Genomic DNA, 20215 nt, shown 5'->3' with positions numbered 1-20215 from the left:
AGGCTTCAAAGACTAAGGACATCTCATGTGACTCAGGTTAAATTTGCACATTGATTTTTTATACTAAGCAAAAAGAACTGGTATCTAATGTACAACAAGAACACAGATCAGTCTCAGTAAGTGAACTGAGATGTATGTATGCATGCATGCATATTCCAATGATGTGCACTAAAATCATGAATGAAAAGCTTTTAATGGCTGACTTGACATGTAGGTTTGCCTGTTTCACTACCTGACAACTTATAAAAAGCTCCCTCCACAGTGGCAGAACTACAAAGTCAACTTGCAACTTCTTTCGGTGCTTTGCTACTGGAAACTGAATTTCCCGGAGGAACCCACCCGAGGGATTAATAAAGTTTCATCTAATCTAATCTAAGTCAAAGTATTTGACATTGCACCATAAAACAGAACTCTAAACATCGGGCCCTGTGAATATTTGAATCTGTTGTTTAAAACTCATTACCTTTCCTTCATTTCAAGACGTGACCTCAGTGGCATCCTCCATTAATCCTAAAAAGAAAGGCAGCTTCATCCCTCGGCTGTCACTCAAAGTCCTTTCACCGTGTACTATTTTCTGTCTTTTCATATCTAATCTGATCCTTGATTTTCACAGCGTAAGACTTAAATGTACCCCCGAACACTTTCCTCACGGTTTGCAGGTCTTTATTGCTCTGATGTTCATCACTGCATTCCCCACTTCGACCTCCTGAAATCTCACTAGATGGAGCTGTTCTCCACTTTTGAGAGTCCATGTGACTAAGAGTACAACTCTGTGTGTTTTGCAAAGAAACTGATTTGCCAGACACGTCTGATTTTTTAAGATATTTATTTTTAAAAATGACTCGGGATCTTGGAATTGCTTCAAATGTGTCAGCTCGGACGCGGGCTTTCCTTTCTGCCCCACGTAAGCTGTCGAGAATTCATGCAGCTGTATTGTGTGCCATCGACGCTCTACGGTGATCCTACTAGATTAAAGCTTTGTCACAGAGAAATCAAAAGCTGCAATGATTTGCAATATACTGATATGGATGATAATTGCATAGGATAATAGCCATGCTGTACAATACACATAATTATAAAATAATACGTTAGAATGATTAGTACAGATTTCCTAAAGTAGGCTTTTATACAGGTTTTTTTCATACTTTTCAACATTTAAGTGCATCATATAATATGGATAGTCTTTATATTAACGGTGATCTGATACATAGTTATTATGATTTAATACATACAGTACATACATACAGTAGATCTTAATCAAATTTAGAGGGACATTGCAAAGCCCTTAAATGTAATAGATACTGTCGGATAAAATGAACCAATGGTATGCAGCAGGATGATAAAACTGTACACATCTGTCATACCAGATTACGGTGGTATTTTCTTTTGCTGAGTGTCGTTTTTCCTCTAAAACACACAGTACAGATTATTAAAATGAAGCCACTCTCAGAGAAAAAACAAAATAAAAACAAAAAAAGCCATTTCTGTAGCAAACAGAAGGTCAACGTCTTGCATGCATTATTTTTAGAAGTAGTAAAAATGTTAAATTAGTGGTTAAGAGCGTGGGAAAAATAATAAACGTCAACAACCGCATGCAGTCACAATGGTTATAATGTTAACAATTCTATAATGGTTTGGGTACCTCCTGACCTCACACCCTCACACAATAAAATCATAAGGCATGCCTCATTTAATTCCTCCACAACCATACTTTTAATGGCAGATGCGTCCTATAAACAACGGGTATGGAGTCCATTCTTGTTTACCTTCATATGGTCAATACATGTGTAATGAGACCTGCAGAAAAGAGAAGATTCAGCTTGTTAGCCCAGTGTAAATGCGATCTATTAGTATATATGAGTTATCCTGCGTGACAAAAGCATTCAGTTATTGTTTCGTATGGTCAATTTGTATTCTTGGAGGGTCTTTACCTTTTAATATAAAGCACCTTGAGGCAACTGTTGTTCTCATTTGGTTCTATGTAATTACACTTAATTAAATTAAATTAAATCAGTCATCTTGGGTTTGTGGCCACGGGTCTTTATTATCAGGGCTTCTCTTAATAATTTAATACTTACTCAGCAGACAGGCTGCTCAGTTTGTATTCCTCTGGCGGAGATTCTTGTCTTTGTGGTTGTTGGTCGAGTTAGTTTTCCTTTACAAAGAAGTAAAACACACAATCAGCTCTCATCTCAAATGAAGCATATATGAGGTATTATCAAGCAGTTCTGTGATCAAATCCCTAAAAAAACCTCCAAAAAAACGACTTGTGGTGTAAATGGCAAATCTCAAATTCAAGGTTATCTTCTCATGCACCTTTACAGTTTATTCAGCAAGGCTGCTGCTTTTTGTCTTAAAACACCTGATTGGACACTTCAAATATCAAATATCAACCGGTCTGGGTGGTGACCCATCATTTTTCATGAAGCTACCTACGCTCACAATGACACAAGATGGCACTCTGGCACAAATCCTTCGTAGGGGGAAAAATATAAATCAGCTCGCTTGATATTTGGTCTCTTGGCAAAAATTGCAGAGACAGTAGAAGTGGTCAGAATAGCAGCTATGCTGGAAACTGTTTGGACATGATCAAGAAGCTGATCTTGAACAGAGATGAGCCTAATTTAAATAAAGCTTTTGAACACATGTCATACACAGAAACTAGTGATCTCAGTCCTAACTGTAAAATGATTGTTGTCGTGTATGAAATAAAAACAGCTAATGCTCGGCTTTCTGTTTCATGACATAAAATAAACGCTGCAGGCTGCTAATTAACTAATTTTAACATCTGCAAGCTTGTGGTAGAAATTTACCATAATTTTATTTATAGATGAAACTGACTGATGTTGACAGTTGACTGATGCCTTGATGATGGGCTCAGGGTTATTAATGCAACCACTGATGAAAACATCTACTACTACTGTTTGCAGCCATAAACTGTATATCAAAGATGGACATAGCCAGAGGATCGTCATTTAGTCCTTTTGTCATGTCTAGTCTCTAAACCTTTAAGCCTATATAAAGCTGGGATGTCAAACTAATTTTACACCGAGGGCCGAGTGTGGCCCAGTTATGTGGGCCAAATGAGTGAAACTCCAATTTCTGTCAGTCTAAAGACATTTAACTACACATTTAATCTCCAAGATATCTTAATATAATATAAAGAAGTACAATTTCAACAGCACATGTCAGTTTTTTACATTAGAAATGTAAAATTACAGAAAAGTCTTGTAGATCACTGCTTTGCCTTTCCTATATATATTTTGCTGGGTCACTTCTGGCCCCCTAGCATATGTTTGACGCCCATGCTACAATGTATTTTACACTAAATGGGACAATAAGTTATAAAATTAGCATCACATTTTCTTTAACACGACTTAAAACTAGTGACTGAGCCCATAAACACATGAGGAAAATGTTTACTGAGGTATTAAGTCATGTAAGAAGCATATTAGTTTTTTCTTCTATAGACATTTTGTTTCCCCCTGCTGGCCATTAAAGAGAATGCAGGTATATAGCACTCTCGCATTAGATTACAGTTTTTAGATCTGACGCTACGTCCATCTTTTACATTCAGTCTTTGACTGCAGCAAGGACAAAACCAGTTATGTAAATATTTTTTAAACATTTTTAAACATAATTTTTACCTGCTGAGAGTTTTTTCTGTTCTTTTTTTGTGTGCATTTCAGTGAGCTAAGTTTTTTCCTCTTAAAAAAGATACTAGGTAACTAAAATTTAGGTTACCAGGACACCTGTCAATAGATTACTGAAGCCAGGAGGGGAAACAGGAAGAACAAAACTATGCCTTAAATCACACATCTGCCTAAAACTACGTTGTAGCGTGTTAAAAAACATTTAATAAACAATGCATACTACTTCTCACTGCCAAACATGGGCGGCTTAAGCAGGACTTTCCTAATCCAGACAACTTGTCAGTCACAGCAACAGTGGCCAAACTTGACCTTAAAATACCATCCGGTGATTTATCTGAAATACTAGGACATGATGCTCACCGTTATTTGTGACCCAGTTTTAGGAACTACTTCACAGTGAGCTCTACAGACTGTCTGGAGTAGATACATCATGATAATCTACAACAAAACACACATTACTTTACCAAGCTAAACAGAGATAAGGTGGTAAGAGGTGAAATGTTTATACTTACATTGGTCCAGCTAGATCATCATCTGTGGCAGCAAGAGGAAAATATGGAGAAATGAACACCAAAAAAAATAAAATAATCGCAAAGAAGCTGCACACGCTGATGAGGTGTTTTGTTTAACGCTGACATTTAGTGCCCTAAAAATCTCTATGTCTGTGGTTTCCGAGTACAGACTGTTACCAAATAAAAACATAGCCTAGGTGAAGTAACACAAGAGCAAACTGTATATATATATATATATATATATATATATATATATATATATATATATATATATATATATATATATATATATATATATATATATATATAAAATGGCTGCGATGCAGAATGAAAAGTAGCTCATGAGAACACTCACAAAACAAACATCACAATAAAATGCACAAGCAACTGAGAACAACAGGCAGAATTCAAACTGGGAAAAAAAAATACTGTAGTCATGCACAGACAAGCAGCGCTCACAAAGAACATCTGTTCACTCAAGGAGATTAGCGAGAAGCAGGTCCATGAATATCAGCCCTGCGGTGATAACTCAGCGCAGAATTGTCAAACAGTGACGAAACACTTCAAATTCCTTACAGTGCTACATGCCATTTCTCTGCTGCGGTGATTATGTTTATGAGTGTGATGCAAAGACATGGCATAATCATTTTATCAAAACAAATAAAAACCTAAAGTTTGGAACTGAAACGTTTAAAAGTGCTGATTATAATGTGCCGCAGACGGGAGGATGACGAGGCTGAATGCTTATTGAAATTCACGAGGCATGCAAAGTCTCTCACTTACCACAAACACAGTTTACGTTAGGCAATTTGGAAAAAGGGGAGGATGGGAGATATTAAAGCAATCTTTTAAAATATATGCAACAAGCGGAGAGAAGAGAAACCAGGTCCGAGACTTTCAAGTAAAACAATTCACGAAAGCAAGCAATCTGCATCCGTCGTAATTTGCTGCTTAAAGGCTGTACGGATTCTCAAGGGGACTATATCGCTCCCATATTCTGCAATCTATTCTGATAAAATAATAAACCGTACTGAGAAAACGTTCAAGTGCAATGACTGTAGGCGTTAGTGAATACCACCGACAGCTCTTAGGTGTCAGTCATTCCCTCGGTGCTACAGCTAATCAGCAGGTGACAACATCAAAATTCTGTTTGAGAGGAAAAGGTTGCCCAAATACCATTAATGCATAATATATGACGTAGCTAGACTCTCAAATGAAGTGCTCAGCGCTATCAGAAAATCGCAGGATGGCATACCCAGGTTTCACAGCTAAATTACGAGTATCATTGTTAAGTTTGCATTAGGTACATTGCATTGAGGACACTACAAGGTCCCTGGAAAGGTATTAATAATTGAAACCGCCCACCTCCTCAACACTGCAGTATCATATTTCTCATGAATATTAAAGGCATGATATTGTCCTGACAAGGTGCAACAGTGTCTGCGTTCTGGGTCAGCCTCGCTGCCTGAATTATTGAATGCGGGCACAGCGATGGGCACAGTGTCAGGCAACTCTGCCGGTGCACCTGGGGAAGAAATGCCTTCAAGCTCACACCAGAGCCTTTTCACATGACAGACCCATTAGGTATTTCATTTGTATGCTGAACGCAGCTAATCTATCCCCAGTTATATTTAAACAATGGACTAATAAAACATTCCTAAGCATCATCAGCAGTGACTCACCGTCTTGTAAATCTTCTGGCTTCTTGCGCTTCTCATAAACAACGATGATGATGACCAAGATGATGATCTCAGCCAAAACCCCCAAGAGAGGCCATAAGGGGGCCAAGTGGCTGCGAACCCTCAGCACAGATTTCTCAGTAGTGTGGCCAATCATGTTGGTGGCGTTGCAGACGTACACCCCTGGATCTTCATTAATGTCCAGATTCAGAATGTGGAGCTCTGTGTAGTTGTCTTTGCTGACGATGTAGATGCGTGTTGAGTTTTCAAAGTCCTACGAAGAGGGAATGAAGAGAATCATCCTGGTGATTTGGCAGTGAGAGTTTATCTTACATGGACAGTTTTTTGTGCCTTAGTTTAGATCATGGGGTATTATAAATTCACCAGACATGTTATTAGGTACACCTGTTCAGCTGCTTATTAACACAAATGTCTGATAAGCCAATCGCATTGCAGCAACTCAGTGCATTTAGGCTTGTAGACATGGTCAAAACGACCTGCTGAAGTTCAAATTGAGTATCAGAACAGAAAAGAAAGGTGATTTAAGCCACTTGCATTTCAGAAACTGCTGATTTACTGGGTTTTCCCACACAACCATCTCTGAATCATCTGAAAAGGATGAGCTGCAGTTGTCTGGGTGACAATGCAGTGTTGATGTCAGAGGTCAGAGAAGAATGCCCAGACTGCTTAGAGTTGATAAAAAGTAACTCAGATAACCACTTATTACAATCAAGGTATGCAAAAGAGCATCTCTGAACGCACAGCACGTCCAACCTTGAAGCAGATGGACGACAGCAGCAGAAGATCAGGTGCTGCTTTTTGTCATCTAAGAACAGGAAACGGAGGCTCCAGTTCGCATGGGCTCACCAAAATTGGATGATAGAGGGTTGAAAAAAATGTTGCTTGGTCTGATGAGACTAAATTTCTACCTGAATATTTGGATGGTAGGATTTGGCATAAACAACATTAAGGCTTGGATCCATGCTGCCCTTTATCAACATTTCAGGCTGTTGTGGTGGTCTATGGTGTGGGGGATATTTTCTTGGCCCAGAGCATCACTGACTCACCACCCACCTACGTGAGTATTGTTGCCGATCCACACAGTGTATGCGTCTTCTGATGGCTCCTTACAGCAGGATAATATACCATGTTATAAAGCTAAGATATTTTCAAACTGGTTTCTTGAACATGTCAATGAGTACACTGTTTCTAAAATGACTAAAATTCACCAGATCTCAAGCCAATGGAGCACCTTTGAGATGAGTATTGTTTCAAGCACCTTGTTTAATCTAAGCTATCACTGATGGGGACGACAAGGAGTACAGAGAACTGACCCAAGGCTTTGTGGACTGGTGCCAGCAGAACTACCTCCAGATCAACACTAGTTAAACCAAGGGGCTGGAGAGTAAAAACATCCATTTTTCTACTTCACTTTGGAGTTCAATAGCGTCTTTTAAATAGATTTTTACCAATAAAACTTAGCTTTAACTACAGGGTGGGCCATTTATATGGATACACCGTAATAACATGTGAATGGTTGGTGATATTAAAGTCCTGTTTGGGACACATTAGTATATGTGAGGGGGCAGACTCCTCAAGATGGGTGGTGACCATGGTGGCCATTTAGAAGTCGGCCATCTTGGATACAACTTTTGTTTTTCCAATAGGAAGAGGGCCATGTGACACATCAAACTTATTGGTAATGTCACAAGAAAAACAATGGTGTGCTTGGTTTCAACGTAATTTTATTCTTTCATGAGTTATTTACAAGTTTCTCTTTGTTCACAGCCATTGACATGTCGAAGAGGTTAACACGTGAGGAGCGGATCGAAATTGTGTTGATATCTGGTGAACGCAGTAAGCGGGTCATTGCAGCAGATTTCAATGCAAGACACCCTACGAGACCACCCATCTCCCATGCTACAGTCAGCAAACTGCTTGCTAAGTTTCGTGAAACTGGTTCAGTGTTGGATTTGCCAAAATGTGGACGCAACAAAACTGTCACTAATGAAGAAACATCAGTGGCTGTCCTAGCTTCATTCAGCAAGAGCCCACAGCGTAGCACTCACCGCATGTCACTGGAGAGTGGCATTAGTCAAACATCCCTTCGGCGGATATTAGCTACTCACAAATGGCACCCTTACAAACTCCAGCTACTGCAGCATCTCAACGAGGATGACCCAGATCAGCGCACAGGATTTGCAGAATGGGCAAAACAAAAATTGGAACAGGAACCTCAGTTCACGCAGAAGATTTTGTTCAGTGATGAGGCAAACTTTTATGTGAATGGTGAAGTTAACAAACAAAACCACCGCTATTGGTCTGACACTAACCCACATTGGATGGATCCCTCCAAGACTGTTGGAACAACAAAAGTGATGGTTTGGTGTGGTATATGGGGTACAAAGATAGTGGGTCAATTCTCCATCAATGGAAACCTCAAGGCCACTGGATATTTGAAATTGCTACATGATGATGTGTTTCCCTCTTTGTGCACTGAAGCTGGCACGTTCCCTGAGTTTTTCCAGCAAGATGTTGCACCACCACATTATGGGTGCCAGGTCCGAGCATTCCTAGATGAACAGTTTCCTGGAAAGTGGATGGTCGTCGTGGGCCAGTTGAATGGCCCCCAAGGTCTCCCGATCTGACCCCCTTAGACTTTTATCTTTGGGGTCATCTGAGGGCAATTGTCTATGGTGTGAAGATACGAGATGTGCAGCACCTGAAACTACGGATACTGGATGCCTGTGCTGGCATTTCTCCTGCGGCGTTGCTATCAGTGTGTGAAGAGTGGGAGAAGAGGGTTGCATTGACAATCCAACACAATGGGCAGCACACTGAACACATTTTATAAGTGGTCAGAAACTTGTAAATAACTCATGAAAGAATAAAGTTACGTTGAAACCAAGCACACCATTGTTTTTCTTGTGACATTACCAATAAGTTTGATGTGTCACGTGGCCCTCTTCCTATTGAAAAAACAAAAGTTGTATCCAAGATGGCCGACTTCTAAATGGCCACCATGGTCACCACCCATCTTGAGGAGTTTGCCCCCTCACATATACTAATGTGCCACAAACAGGACTTTAATATCACCAACCATTCCCATTTTATTATGGTGTATCCATATAAATGGCCCACCCTGTAGTTATACTAAAGTAAAAATAAACTGAAAAGAGTATTTTCACTTTTATTTTGAAAGGTTAGCTATTGTTTTTTAATCAACTTTCTATGACCATGGGCTTTTTTTAAAAAAACATAAAATCAGACTGAAAAACAACAGTCGTGCCTGAGTGTGATACTTTTCAGGTGAAACTGTTATATCGGTGGGTGTTGTGTTTATATTTATTCTGGATACGTTTACATTTTTCCATTTATTGTAGATCAATTAAAGAATCGATCTACAATATTTTCCATTTGTTGTTTCTGTTAATTGTAAATGTTCTTGTTGAGCTTTAATATTTAGAGTAAGTCAAACACATAAAATCCTTACTGTGTTAGACTGCAGCTGTGGGATTTGTGGACCTCTTAACCTTAAGTGTTCTTAATGGTGACCTTCTGCTTAGGTAGCTAGTCTGAATTACTAGCAGGAGATTTACTTTACCACTGAAACCAGTTGCTGTACATATGAGACTTAGAATCTTTTTAAAATCATAAAATCTAAACATCACAAATGATATCTAAGCAGTATCATTTAAATTCATATGACATACCTTGTCGTTCCTGCGCCAGGACCACACAGGGTGAGGATAGCCCACAGACTTACAGTGGAGTATAGCGTGATCGCCCTCGTTCTTATTCTCACTACGTTTGTGGCCTACAATCTCAGGAGCAGCTAAAACACAAAACACATTTGAGAAATTAATTTTTTTTTAAATAACAATAACAATATAATTTTTTGTTATTTTTCCAAGTTGAAACTGATAGTAATGCTCTCACTGTTCGCTGTATTGTTTTTAACCACATTGCAGATTTATGAAGTAATCTGAGTAAAAGCTAAACATAACTTGCACTAAAATAGTGCACACATACACAAGTGTGTATGAAAGTGAACTTCAAACATAAAACATTACATTTAATCTAGCAAGAGTATTTGAGCCAATGTAACCATAAACTGTGTGCATTACTCAGTATATTATAAAACGGACTGCAATAATAGAAATGCCCCATATAATATCAAGAAAACTGCCCCTGAAATCCAATTTACCTCCATTGCAATGCAACAGCAGAAAAGGCTGACCAGATTTTACATAATCCCTTTCCATCAGACAAACAAGACACCATCTGCTGCCACTGAGCCGGGCACTGGCTTGATGGAGGTGTCAAGGGCACCGGCTGCCCCTGAGCAGCCAGCAGAGCCGTTTGAGATCACAGGTCCTCACATGACAGCGATACAAGTGCTCAAGGCCATTTTTATTGGTGGCATCTCTAATGTGGCCTCAAAATTGCAAAGACGGCTTTAGCTCGCCAGTCAACACCTACATTTAACTTCGATGGTGGCGTTGGCCGAAGGAGTCGTGCTGAAGTTGTAGACACACATGTACACTCCAGCGTCATCTGCTCTTGGTCTTTTCAGCCTGCGGAGCAGAAATACATCTCACGTGAACGCACGCCAGGCTGCTAAACACCTCTTCCTCTCACACTCGTGAAAAAAGCTGACCTGTACTCAGTGTTCTTGCTTGAGTCACGCGTTTCTGGGATCTCCTCGCCGTTCTTCATCCAGAAGCTTTCCTGGACGGTGCTGTGGGGGCTGGTCAGATTGCACTGCAGTGTGAGGCTTTCTCCTTCCACTGGAAGCGTGACATGTTCAGAGGCAGCAATGGACGGCTCTGCAAGAGAGGCATAGCTCAGCCACAACAGAAATAGTGGGTGAAGGCGCGCTGGAAGATGTAGAGTTCAGACACTACAGACGACTGGTTGTTTTTCAATAACGCTCAGGAATAGTTTAAAGTGGGAGGAATTATTCTGGGCATCCCAGCCTGCTGAAGTAAAGGTCCATTCACTTTCTGGGTAGCTGGACATGAAATACACCCATTCGAGCAACTACATTACCAAATATAACTTTACAGAACAAAATGCAGCTTTTGGATTACAGGCTAGCTTTGGATGAATTTTCTCTTTTTAAGAAGCACTTGGTTTAATTATAGCAGGTGGATGTGTTTTGTGTGAGGCATGATGATAAGTATACATCTGTTACAATGCAGGTGGATAAAAGCAGCTTTCACATTACAGTGACTCCAGAACATTTTTTATGAAGCACACTAATGTTATTTATACCAATTCTTTGCACTTACCACAACTTATTTAGCTTCATGAAAATATCCCTCCACTTAATTTAGAGATTAGATTTATTATCTTAAAATGAACCCCTTACAACAATTAAAATCTGCCTCCTCGTTTGCATCCCGTAGAAATGTAACCTGCCGAAGCTGCTCGCTTCAGTTGGCTTTTAAACAATGAAGATCTTAATTGGAGAGTTAGTATTCTGCTTAATCCTGATTATCTATGTCTTGTTTGCACAGTTAGACACCAGTGAAGCTCTTAATCTTTAGTCATGGCCTAAAACACCGTCTGCACACAAAGCACCTGCAGGTTTGTGCTGGCAGGTACTCAGCCCCCCTCCCAAAAAAAAGAAAAAAAACTGTATGGAGATTTGGCCCCCATTTTGTCCTTTTATAAGGCAGTCTGCTGAAGAAGATACACGTCTCTAGAAAAAGCACTGTGATTCTGGTGAGCAAACAAGAAACTACTGTTAGCGTTAATATGAGTCAGAAATGAGACGTGCTATCACTCTCCAAATAAAACATGGCTGTGATGAAGGTGATACCAAATGCCAAATACCAAGCAGGTTACAACAATGAGAGAAAAATCACAATTATAATTAATAATTCTGGGAAATTAGAAGAAAAGAGGAGAAAAGGGAGGAAAAGAAGGAAAAAACTGGGCTCTGTGAGCTCTAGTTTGAAGTAAGAGTTGAAATGTGGGATGAGCATTAAAAAAATACTACTCAGCTCTGCTTATTAAAGATAACAAGAAGATGAGAGGATGGTGTTTTTTCCTCATTTCTCAGGTCTGTGGGGGAGGGTGGCACCTACTTAGGAAGCTACTGCTCCTCTGGAGAGGTATGATGGAGGCTGAATCACACAGGAACTGGGGGAGGATTGCTCTACACTGACCACTCACTCTGCAGCACTGTTATAGTGGCCTGAGCACGGATCCAGGTGGTGGCTGGATTTTGGTGGAGGTCATTACGCCGTGGGTCATTGCTGGCTCTGCACTCGTATGTCCCAGAATCGTCTAGTGTGAGATGCGATACCCCCAAGACGCTCACAGCATTGATGCCGTAGGCGGTGCTGATGGACACCCGCCGCTTCCGGGCACCATCCCACAGCTGCCTGAAAGAGTCAGCTCGGTTGATCTCAGAGTACCACCACTGGATTTCGGGGGTGGGGTTACCTACCACGTCACAGTACAGCTCAAAGGTGTCACCTGTGAGCTTTGTCTCAGAAAGAGGTGATTTCACAAAGCCTGCCGGTGCTGGTGGTGGTCGTTTAAGGGGGCAGCGTGTCCAGAGGCAAAACAAAAGAGGAGAAACAGGTGCAGGTGAGAAAATAACAGGTATAAATTAAAACAGGAGCCAGACAAAATGAAAAGAACAGCAACAAATGCAAAATAATGAACAGATCAGACAAATAACAAATGAATAGACATAAATAAATGAATAAATGACAGCTGCTTAACTCCCCAATTAATCTAATAATTTCCTGGTTTATAAAATTTCTAGCCATGTTGATAAATTCAAATTAAAGTTGCAAATATCATCATTTCCCTTCATTAATTAATCTGGCACTCATTAGTTTTTTCCCAATTGAAAAGGGACTTGTTATCAGAGGATCCTTGAAGCTAGTCTCACCACTTGTAGCCACCTCAAGGCACAACTTTAATTTCAGTGGTCCCAGTGATGAATAAGGACACCAGTCAAATCTGACTAAAGAAAGGTTCCTGGTTTGTAAGTAATTCTTCTACTACCAACTTTGCTGTTACACAATCACCCCACAGATTTCAGTTAAGCATTATTTTTATCCACAGTGCGTTCTGAATCTAAATCAAAGAAGAAAGAAATTGAGATTTTGGGTTCATCCTATTCTAACTAGAAAGCAACATCAGGAAGTTGGTTTGATCGAGAAGTTGAATCTGTATTACGGTCTCTTTTGTACATATTTCAACAAATCGGTGAAAAATTTAGTTTTTAGTCCAAAAAATAAATGCTGAAAATTTCTCCTGCAAAATTTAGCGGTTGGTGTGAACCGCTACAAAAAACATTTTTGCCCAAATTTTACATAATCCTTTTATATATCTCATCTTGGCTCTGTCAGCTCAAGACGTTTTAATTCCTCTCACCTTAAGCCAACTTCACCATGTTTACAACAAGCACCCACTGCATATATACAGTATATGGTAAATGGCCTGCATTTGTATAGCGCTTTTCTAGTCCCTAAGGACCCCAAAGCGCTTCACACTACATTCAGTCATTCACCCATTCACACTCACATTCACACACTGGTGATGGCAAGCTACATTGTAGCCACAGCTGCCCTGGGGCGCACTGACAGAAGCGAGGCTGCCGGACACTGGCGCCACCGGGCCCTCTGACCACCACCAGCAGGCAAACATGGGGTTAGTATCTTGCCCAAGGATATTTGGCATGCAGCCAGGAGGCAGCCTGGGATCGAACCACCTTCTGATTAGTGGCTGACCTGCTCTGCCACCTGAGCTACAGCCACCCCCATTTCATATTTTGTGTATATATTACACAAAATATGAAAAAACAAATCAGATCCATTTTAATTGTTTAATCTTGCTTTTAAAGATGCGACCATTCGCTCTCAACCAGAGCCCAGCGCAATGTGATGGCGTCTGATGCAAAGTCACAAATCAGTTCATTGACAAACAGTTTCACCTCTGATGAGCCATCAGTCATCACACTGACAATTTTTGCTCTGGGAAAAAGAGACAACCCCAGATCTGTCTAAACTATTATTGCTGCTATTCCTGGGAAGCTTTAATTCAGTTCTTCTGGGACGGCCCTGCAAGGCTGCTCTCACTTGGTTCTGTACAATTAATGGCATCATATAAAACTGCGCCTTGCTCGCACAGCGCTCACATCAAGAAGTCCTCCACACGACCTTGTCATTTTCTTGGCTGTATAATAAAAATATCTCAGTGCTCAGAAAATCGTGTTTATGTAATTACTGAATAACAAGGACACTGATACAACAAGCTGCTTATAATTTGACTGGATTGAAATGTCTCCCTTTTAAATGTAAATGCTTTTAATCATGGAGGTGGAAGTTATAAGCACGGTCTATAGGCTCTGCAGAGAGACAAGAGATTTATAGAAGCCTCAGCTCTGGGTCTCTGGGGAGTGTGTGGGCACATGGTGATAGACCCCCTGCGTTTCCATAGAAGCACTCTACGGCAACAAAGAAGGAAGAAGAGACAGCCAACCAGATGAGACAGACCATCACAAGACAGATGATCACCTGGTTTCTGTATCAAGCTGCTGACATCACAAGACTCTGCTGCACAGCCTGCAACGGGTTCTTGAAGACCAGCCCATATACAGTGTGCACATAAAGATTCCTTCATACATGCAAACCAGCAAATAACATGACTGAAACCTAAAGCCAGCATCTCAGCTCTTATCGCAGAAATGCTGAGAGACAGACCCTGTCAACTCCGACAGAGTAGACATGTTAAAAGTGCTGAGCCAGTAGCCACGTCCTCGCAACACCACTGTACAGTACATGTCACACGACACTCGCGTCAGGAGGATTTCGGTTTAGTTTTGTGTGCGTCTAATGTGTGGGATGTTTTTTTCCATTAGTGAATAATAAGCTAGCTTAATATCTTAAATTAAACATGATGTCCAAGGACAAAGTTCTCACATAGCCCTTCAAAGTTTCAATGCAACTTAAGGTCACATTCCTGGTGCAACTCAGCGAGAACGTTCATGACTGACGCGGGCCCGGGATTTCGAGGGGTGGAAAACTATGCTACTCCAGCTGGATTTCAAAATGTGCTTCTTTTCACATGAGCTGGGCGAGGACAGCTCACCAAACTGTGGAGAATTGTAATGTTTGTCCTTTTCATTAAGGCCTAAATTATCTACACAGTCCCTATTTGAGCCACAAATTAAAGCTCCTTCTGTTAGCAATGAATCTTTTTTTACTCACTTTGAGATGTGTTTCCTGTACTGCCGTCACAAAGACTGAGGTTCACTTTTATTTTTTCACCTCCTTTATCCCCTCCAATGAATTTTTTCTTTAATTTGTTACTTTCCACAGTTACTGCGCTTGTTGCTGCTCCGCTATTTCCATCGCTTAGGGAACGCCACTGATGAATGCCAGGGAAAATAAAATTGCTATCGTCTTCTCATTTTTTAGTGATTTTCCTGGGAGATTTTGTATCTGGTGCAAGACAGAATTACATCATAAACCTTTGATGATGGGAGGCAACCAATCTAAAAACAAATGGTGCTAAGCTCAACAGCCATAACATTGTGCAAAGAACATTTAGTTCATATTGACACGTTAAAGGAAATAATTTGCCTATTTCACACTTAAACGTATAAAAACCCAATGCAACATCGTAAAATTGTACTTGTTGTAGCAAATCACGTCACATTTATTATCAAGAGATCTATTCGTATATGCTATATCAGCGTGACAGTCCAAAAATCTGTTATCGCCATCTAACGTTTTCATTGTCTGTGTTCCCAATTTGCTTCTAAATTCTTTCTGAATTTTAATGTGCATAAAGCACCTGTGTGTGTGTGTCTTTTGTTCTCTCAATGAAATAATTGTTTGGTCTTTAGATGTCGTGTTTATATGCTTTTTCTGTTAATACTGCAGATCTGTGTATTATTGGTCCTTGCATTTTTTTTATTTTTGCACTTTTGCACTTTTTGACTCGTGTTTTTTTTTTTTTTTTGTTGTTGCTGTTGTTGTTATTTTTAAAACCTTTAGCTTTTCAGTTTGGTTTCAGTTCAAGTTCAGGTGTTTATTTTTATTCTTTGCAGCCGTTTTAGTTTCCTCCGTTTTTCCCCATCTGTTCCTCTTTCTTGTCTTTCTACTAGCATCTGTTCCACTGTTTGTTATTCTGTTAGCCGCTGCATTTACCCTTTGTCTTCTGAGCTGTTCCCTCTTTTGCTTTGAAGGTTACCTTTCTGCCGTGCCTTGCTCTAGTTTTACTTTCGGTTTTTCGGTTTGTAATAAACTGTGTTGATTAGGTTAAGCTGTGTCTCGTTCCTCACCTGTTTCCACCTGCCCATCAGGCCAGTATATAAATAGTCCTAACTTTCTTTTGTCCTTTATCAAAGTGTTTGTTCCTGTCTGGATCCACACTATGACACTGTGTGCCAATTTCAGGTTTATTATTCAAACTGCAAATCCAAGAGCACAAACTGACAGCAGACGACCTCGAATTGTCTGACGAATCCAATTTAAATGTGTCTAAAATGAAGAAATTCTGGCCACAGTCCCAGTTTATGTTCCAACACATACTGAAGAAAACAGCAATTACATACATTCACATGCTGGACGGTATTAACTGCACAGTGAAAATGGTTCTAATATATATGTCTTAAATGTTTTGATATAGTTTAATAAACATTTCGAAGCACTGAAATGCAACATAAGGGAGCTGATGTGTTATAGTAACAATAGTTATACTTACATGCAATCAGATTAAACTGAATTTGACAACTGTGTTGTTCAAGCATGTTAATGTTTTATATGCATCGTGGGGCTTCAGAAAACGGCACTACTTCTCTTACATTTCCCTATAGGGATTGCCTTTGATGTTAGATATAGCAGAAATGCACATTAGAGATGAAACAATGCATCCATCAAATAATTATCAGAAAAAAAGAATAAATGTGAGCAATTCTGGTTAGTCGTGATCAGTAATGGTTTATGTCATTTACCAGTCAAAAATACAAACCGTTCACTGGTTCCAACCTTTTAATTGCAGGATTTAGCTTTTTTTCTCTCCTGTGTGCTCCTCAGCTGCTCGGGGTTTAAATTTTCATGAGAAACATGTCAGCATCGTCTTATGTTTCGGAAAACTGTGATGAGATTTGTTCCCCGCTTTTTCCCTTCTTCGTCCATATGTTGACCAAATAATTTCTTAGCCAAGTGAGAGTAATAATCAATGGATTGCTGGGCAATGAAAACAACTGATATTTAATATCCCCGGCAATTATGGTGCTTTATATGCTTTTGTTAATTTACTCTATTATAATACAATACATTGTTACATCTTTTAGTTTTACATGTTTAAATCGTTTCCTTAAACACAATCATTTTCAGTCTCTGGAAACATCTACAAATGTAATGCAAATTATTTGTAAGTTGGCCAATTCATCAGGTACTGAAACAATAAAATCTACAACTCAAACTGAAATAGCTCACAAAATATCATTTTTTAGCTTCTGAAAATAAAACATTACTTTGTTTTTCAGACTGTTTAAACAGTCTATTATGTTAACTTCACTTTAGACTCATACATCCACAGAGAGTAGGGCTGGGAATCACAAGATACGATCTTGATACATTGGGAAAAGAATCATTTATTTCATCTCTGCACTGTTGTGTTACAGATTACTATTGCATTAAATACTAATTCAATTAACTGGCGTCTGATTTTCCCCCCATGTGAGTCAGTTTCTTCTCCTTCTTCACTTCATTTAAAACATTAGCTCAAAGAGAAATGAAGAAGTGAGTCTGGTAAATCAAACTGGATTGATATCTATTTAGAGCGGGGTGTCGAACTCCAGGCCTCGAGGGCCGGTGTCCTGCAGGGTTTAGATAACACCCTGGGTCAACACATCAGAATCAAATGATCAGTTCATTACCAGGCTTCTGGAGAACTTTAGGACATGTTGAGGAGGTAATTTAGCCATTTAAATCAGCTGTGTTGGATCAAGGACACATCTAAAACCTGCAGGACACCGACCCTCGAGGCCTGGAGTTCGACACCTGTGATTTAGAGCATCTGTATGTTGTGAAAAAACATTGATATTTGGTGTCTGAGGGGGGATAACGCATCTCGACAGGAAGCAACATGATATACTGTTGTATTAATCGTTTGAGATATAGCTTCACATATAAGCAGCCAAATGGATTCTGGGACGTGACTGGCAGCAGTGTTTGTTAATATTCTGTGTGACCGCAATCTGAAGAAAGGAAGAAGAAAAAGAAGAAGAGAGAAAACTATAATATTTGAAAGGCAATAAAGAAGATTGATCTCTACCTCCTCCTGTCGGATGTAAAGCCAGTATTTCTAATCAGAAGTCTGAGCTTTGTCAGCTCTGATTGGAGAAGAGATGTTATGAGTGGGCGCACAGTATAGGAGGAGATGTGTAATGCAATCCTACACATGGACCACTCCGGGGAAGGCCGGAGCTCAATCCATTCTCACTCGTCCGCACACAGAGCTCGCAAAGGGATGCAAGAAGCACTGCACGCTTACAGTATACACAAACAGATAGTGGGCTGAGAGGGGGGTTACACTGCCCTAATCAGTTTGGGGAGGGATGAGGTTTACGAGCCGAGGGTGAATTGGGCAAGTGGAGCTGCGCTGGGAAATCAATGCCATTCTGCAGTGCAGCACGTCTCAGCAAAGAGTTAACAGATTCACTGTTGCAAGAGGACATTAAAGCCATAGTTCCCAGTGCAGCATCTCTGCTCTAAAAATAGGAACATGCAGCAAAATGGACTGATGCTATTTACAGAGCTGCGCTTCTAAGGTCCTACATAGTTACACGGGCCTACATGTTACAAGGACCTGCACTGATGCATACAATTATTTCACTCTGTAGCAGAGGATTTTATTTTTTCAGAATTCCTGATCCCTATCCTGCCCCCTATCCTGCCATTTCTGAGCAGACCCAAGCGTGACAGCATGTTGACTGGACGTGTGAGAGAGTGTTTGTGTGCTGGCATCACAGGTTTTAAACTTCAGTGTGGCACGATCCTACCCGTGGACAGAACTTGTCCTTGCTGCCTGAACCGCTCATGTATCGGCTCAGTATTCAGCTCCACACTTCAAAGGACATTTTAGGGACACTGCACAGGCCTCCTTATGGCTCACTACAGCAGTACAGATTGTAGCCCATTAATGATTTATTAACCCTTCTTTTCTAACGCTGGGCCAACAAGACGCCAATCGATCCGCTCTGGTGTGTGTTTCTATCAGAGTAACGTTAAAGGATTATCTACTGAGGCTGGAGGAATCTTGCAGTGATTCATTTAAAGTAACATTTTTTTTAATGCATCAAAGTCAGCCAAAGCCAGTGCCTCCCTTAAAACCGCATTCTCACCATGATGTGTAACACACTGCGTTTTTCTATAGGGAGAGCTTTCCTACCGTTCTGAGATGAGACGGACTGCAGCATCAGAGCTCCAAATATCGCCACCGAGAAGATCATGACTGCAGCTCTGCGATTGTCAGGTATCATCTTCGGAGACGGTGGACGGAAAATGCCGGTAGGAGAGCGCTAAGGTGACCTGCGCCGGTTATGATGGAGCGGGCTGGGTTCGCCGAGGCTCGCACCTCCAGATACACCCCAGTCGTGTCACGTACAGAGTCAAGCGTCGCTAGGTAGACGAGCGTGAGCCCACAGAGGTGCAGCTGGCTACCTGTGCCGCTCTGCTGACAACCCGGTGCAGATACCGAACCACCTTTTTTTCCTTTTTTTTTTTTCTTAACCACCCGTTACATCTTTAATCCCGCGAGATCTTGGAGGAGCGCAGAGACAAGACGGTGCGTCCAATGGCAAAGTGAAGCACAAATCGATTTTGTTGAAATAAGATAATAACCATGGTATTTATATGTATATTGCTAGACCTGTTTTGTACGAAGCCCCTTAAGAATTAGAATATAGTTGCGATTGTTTCTTTCTTGTAGTCAAATTAAGCCGTTGTCGCCTACAGTGTCTGCAAACCAATCAGAAGCGAGTGTTTCTTTGACACTTCATCCTTCAGTAGCTACTCGCTGAGCAGCCGTGTCCTGTGTCGAGCAGGTTCTCACTCGGCCTGACTAAGCCTTGAACCCAACAGCACCTGTGGCTTTACTCAAACTTTTAATCCAATTTCTCTTTGAGCAAATATAGGTTAATGGCAGGCTGACACCTACAGCACAGAAGCACAAGTCACTTGCTCTTCTACATCATGAATGTGGGGCAAAGAGTATGGTGTCTTTTGCCTGCAGAACTGTGCTATGGGTTCAGTGAGGTGCTGGAAACATTATTTTTGATCCACGCTGACATGACAGCATCACACAGTTGCTGCAGATTTATCACCTGTAC

The 20215-nt window shown here is 40.5% G+C and overlaps 1 protein-coding gene across 4 annotated transcripts; it reads right to left on the bottom strand.

The window, feature by feature from the left end:
• Window positions 1-809: 809 nt before the first annotated feature.
• LOC146382801 (neuroplastin-like) lies at window positions 810-19820 on the bottom strand. 4 transcript variants are annotated; one of them, XR_014800675.1, is made up of 9 exons: window positions 19276-19820; window positions 10505-10673; window positions 10327-10421; window positions 9558-9679; window positions 5848-6118; window positions 4166-4187; window positions 4014-4091; window positions 2079-2155; window positions 810-1797 (listed from the first exon to the last, which is right to left on the bottom strand). XR_014800675.1 is itself a non-coding variant. In XM_084933731.1 (8 exons), the coding sequence occupies exons 1-7, from the start codon at window positions 19364-19366 to the stop codon at window positions 2095-2097; spliced, it is 831 nt and encodes a 276-aa protein (XP_084789857.1). In that variant the 5' UTR covers window positions 19367-19819; the 3' UTR covers window positions 810-1797; window positions 2079-2094. The 4 variants fall into 4 exon arrangements, 2 of the variants coding, with proteins under 2 accessions (XP_084789857.1, XP_084789858.1); XR_014800674.1 differs by lacking the exon at window positions 4166-4187; XM_084933731.1 differs by lacking the exon at window positions 4014-4091 and having other exon boundaries at window positions 19276-19819.
• Window positions 19821-20215: the final 395 nt, after the last annotated feature.

This window comes from Perissodus microlepis, chromosome 7 (assembly GCF_051167445.1).
Source record: "Perissodus microlepis isolate ML-2025 ecotype Zambia chromosome 7, ASM5116744v1, whole genome shotgun sequence".
NCBI classification, from domain to species: domain Eukaryota; kingdom Metazoa; phylum Chordata; class Actinopteri; order Cichliformes; family Cichlidae; genus Perissodus; species Perissodus microlepis.
The sequence above is the reverse complement of the archived record's forward strand: the minus strand, read 5'-3'. Positions and strand labels throughout refer to the sequence as shown.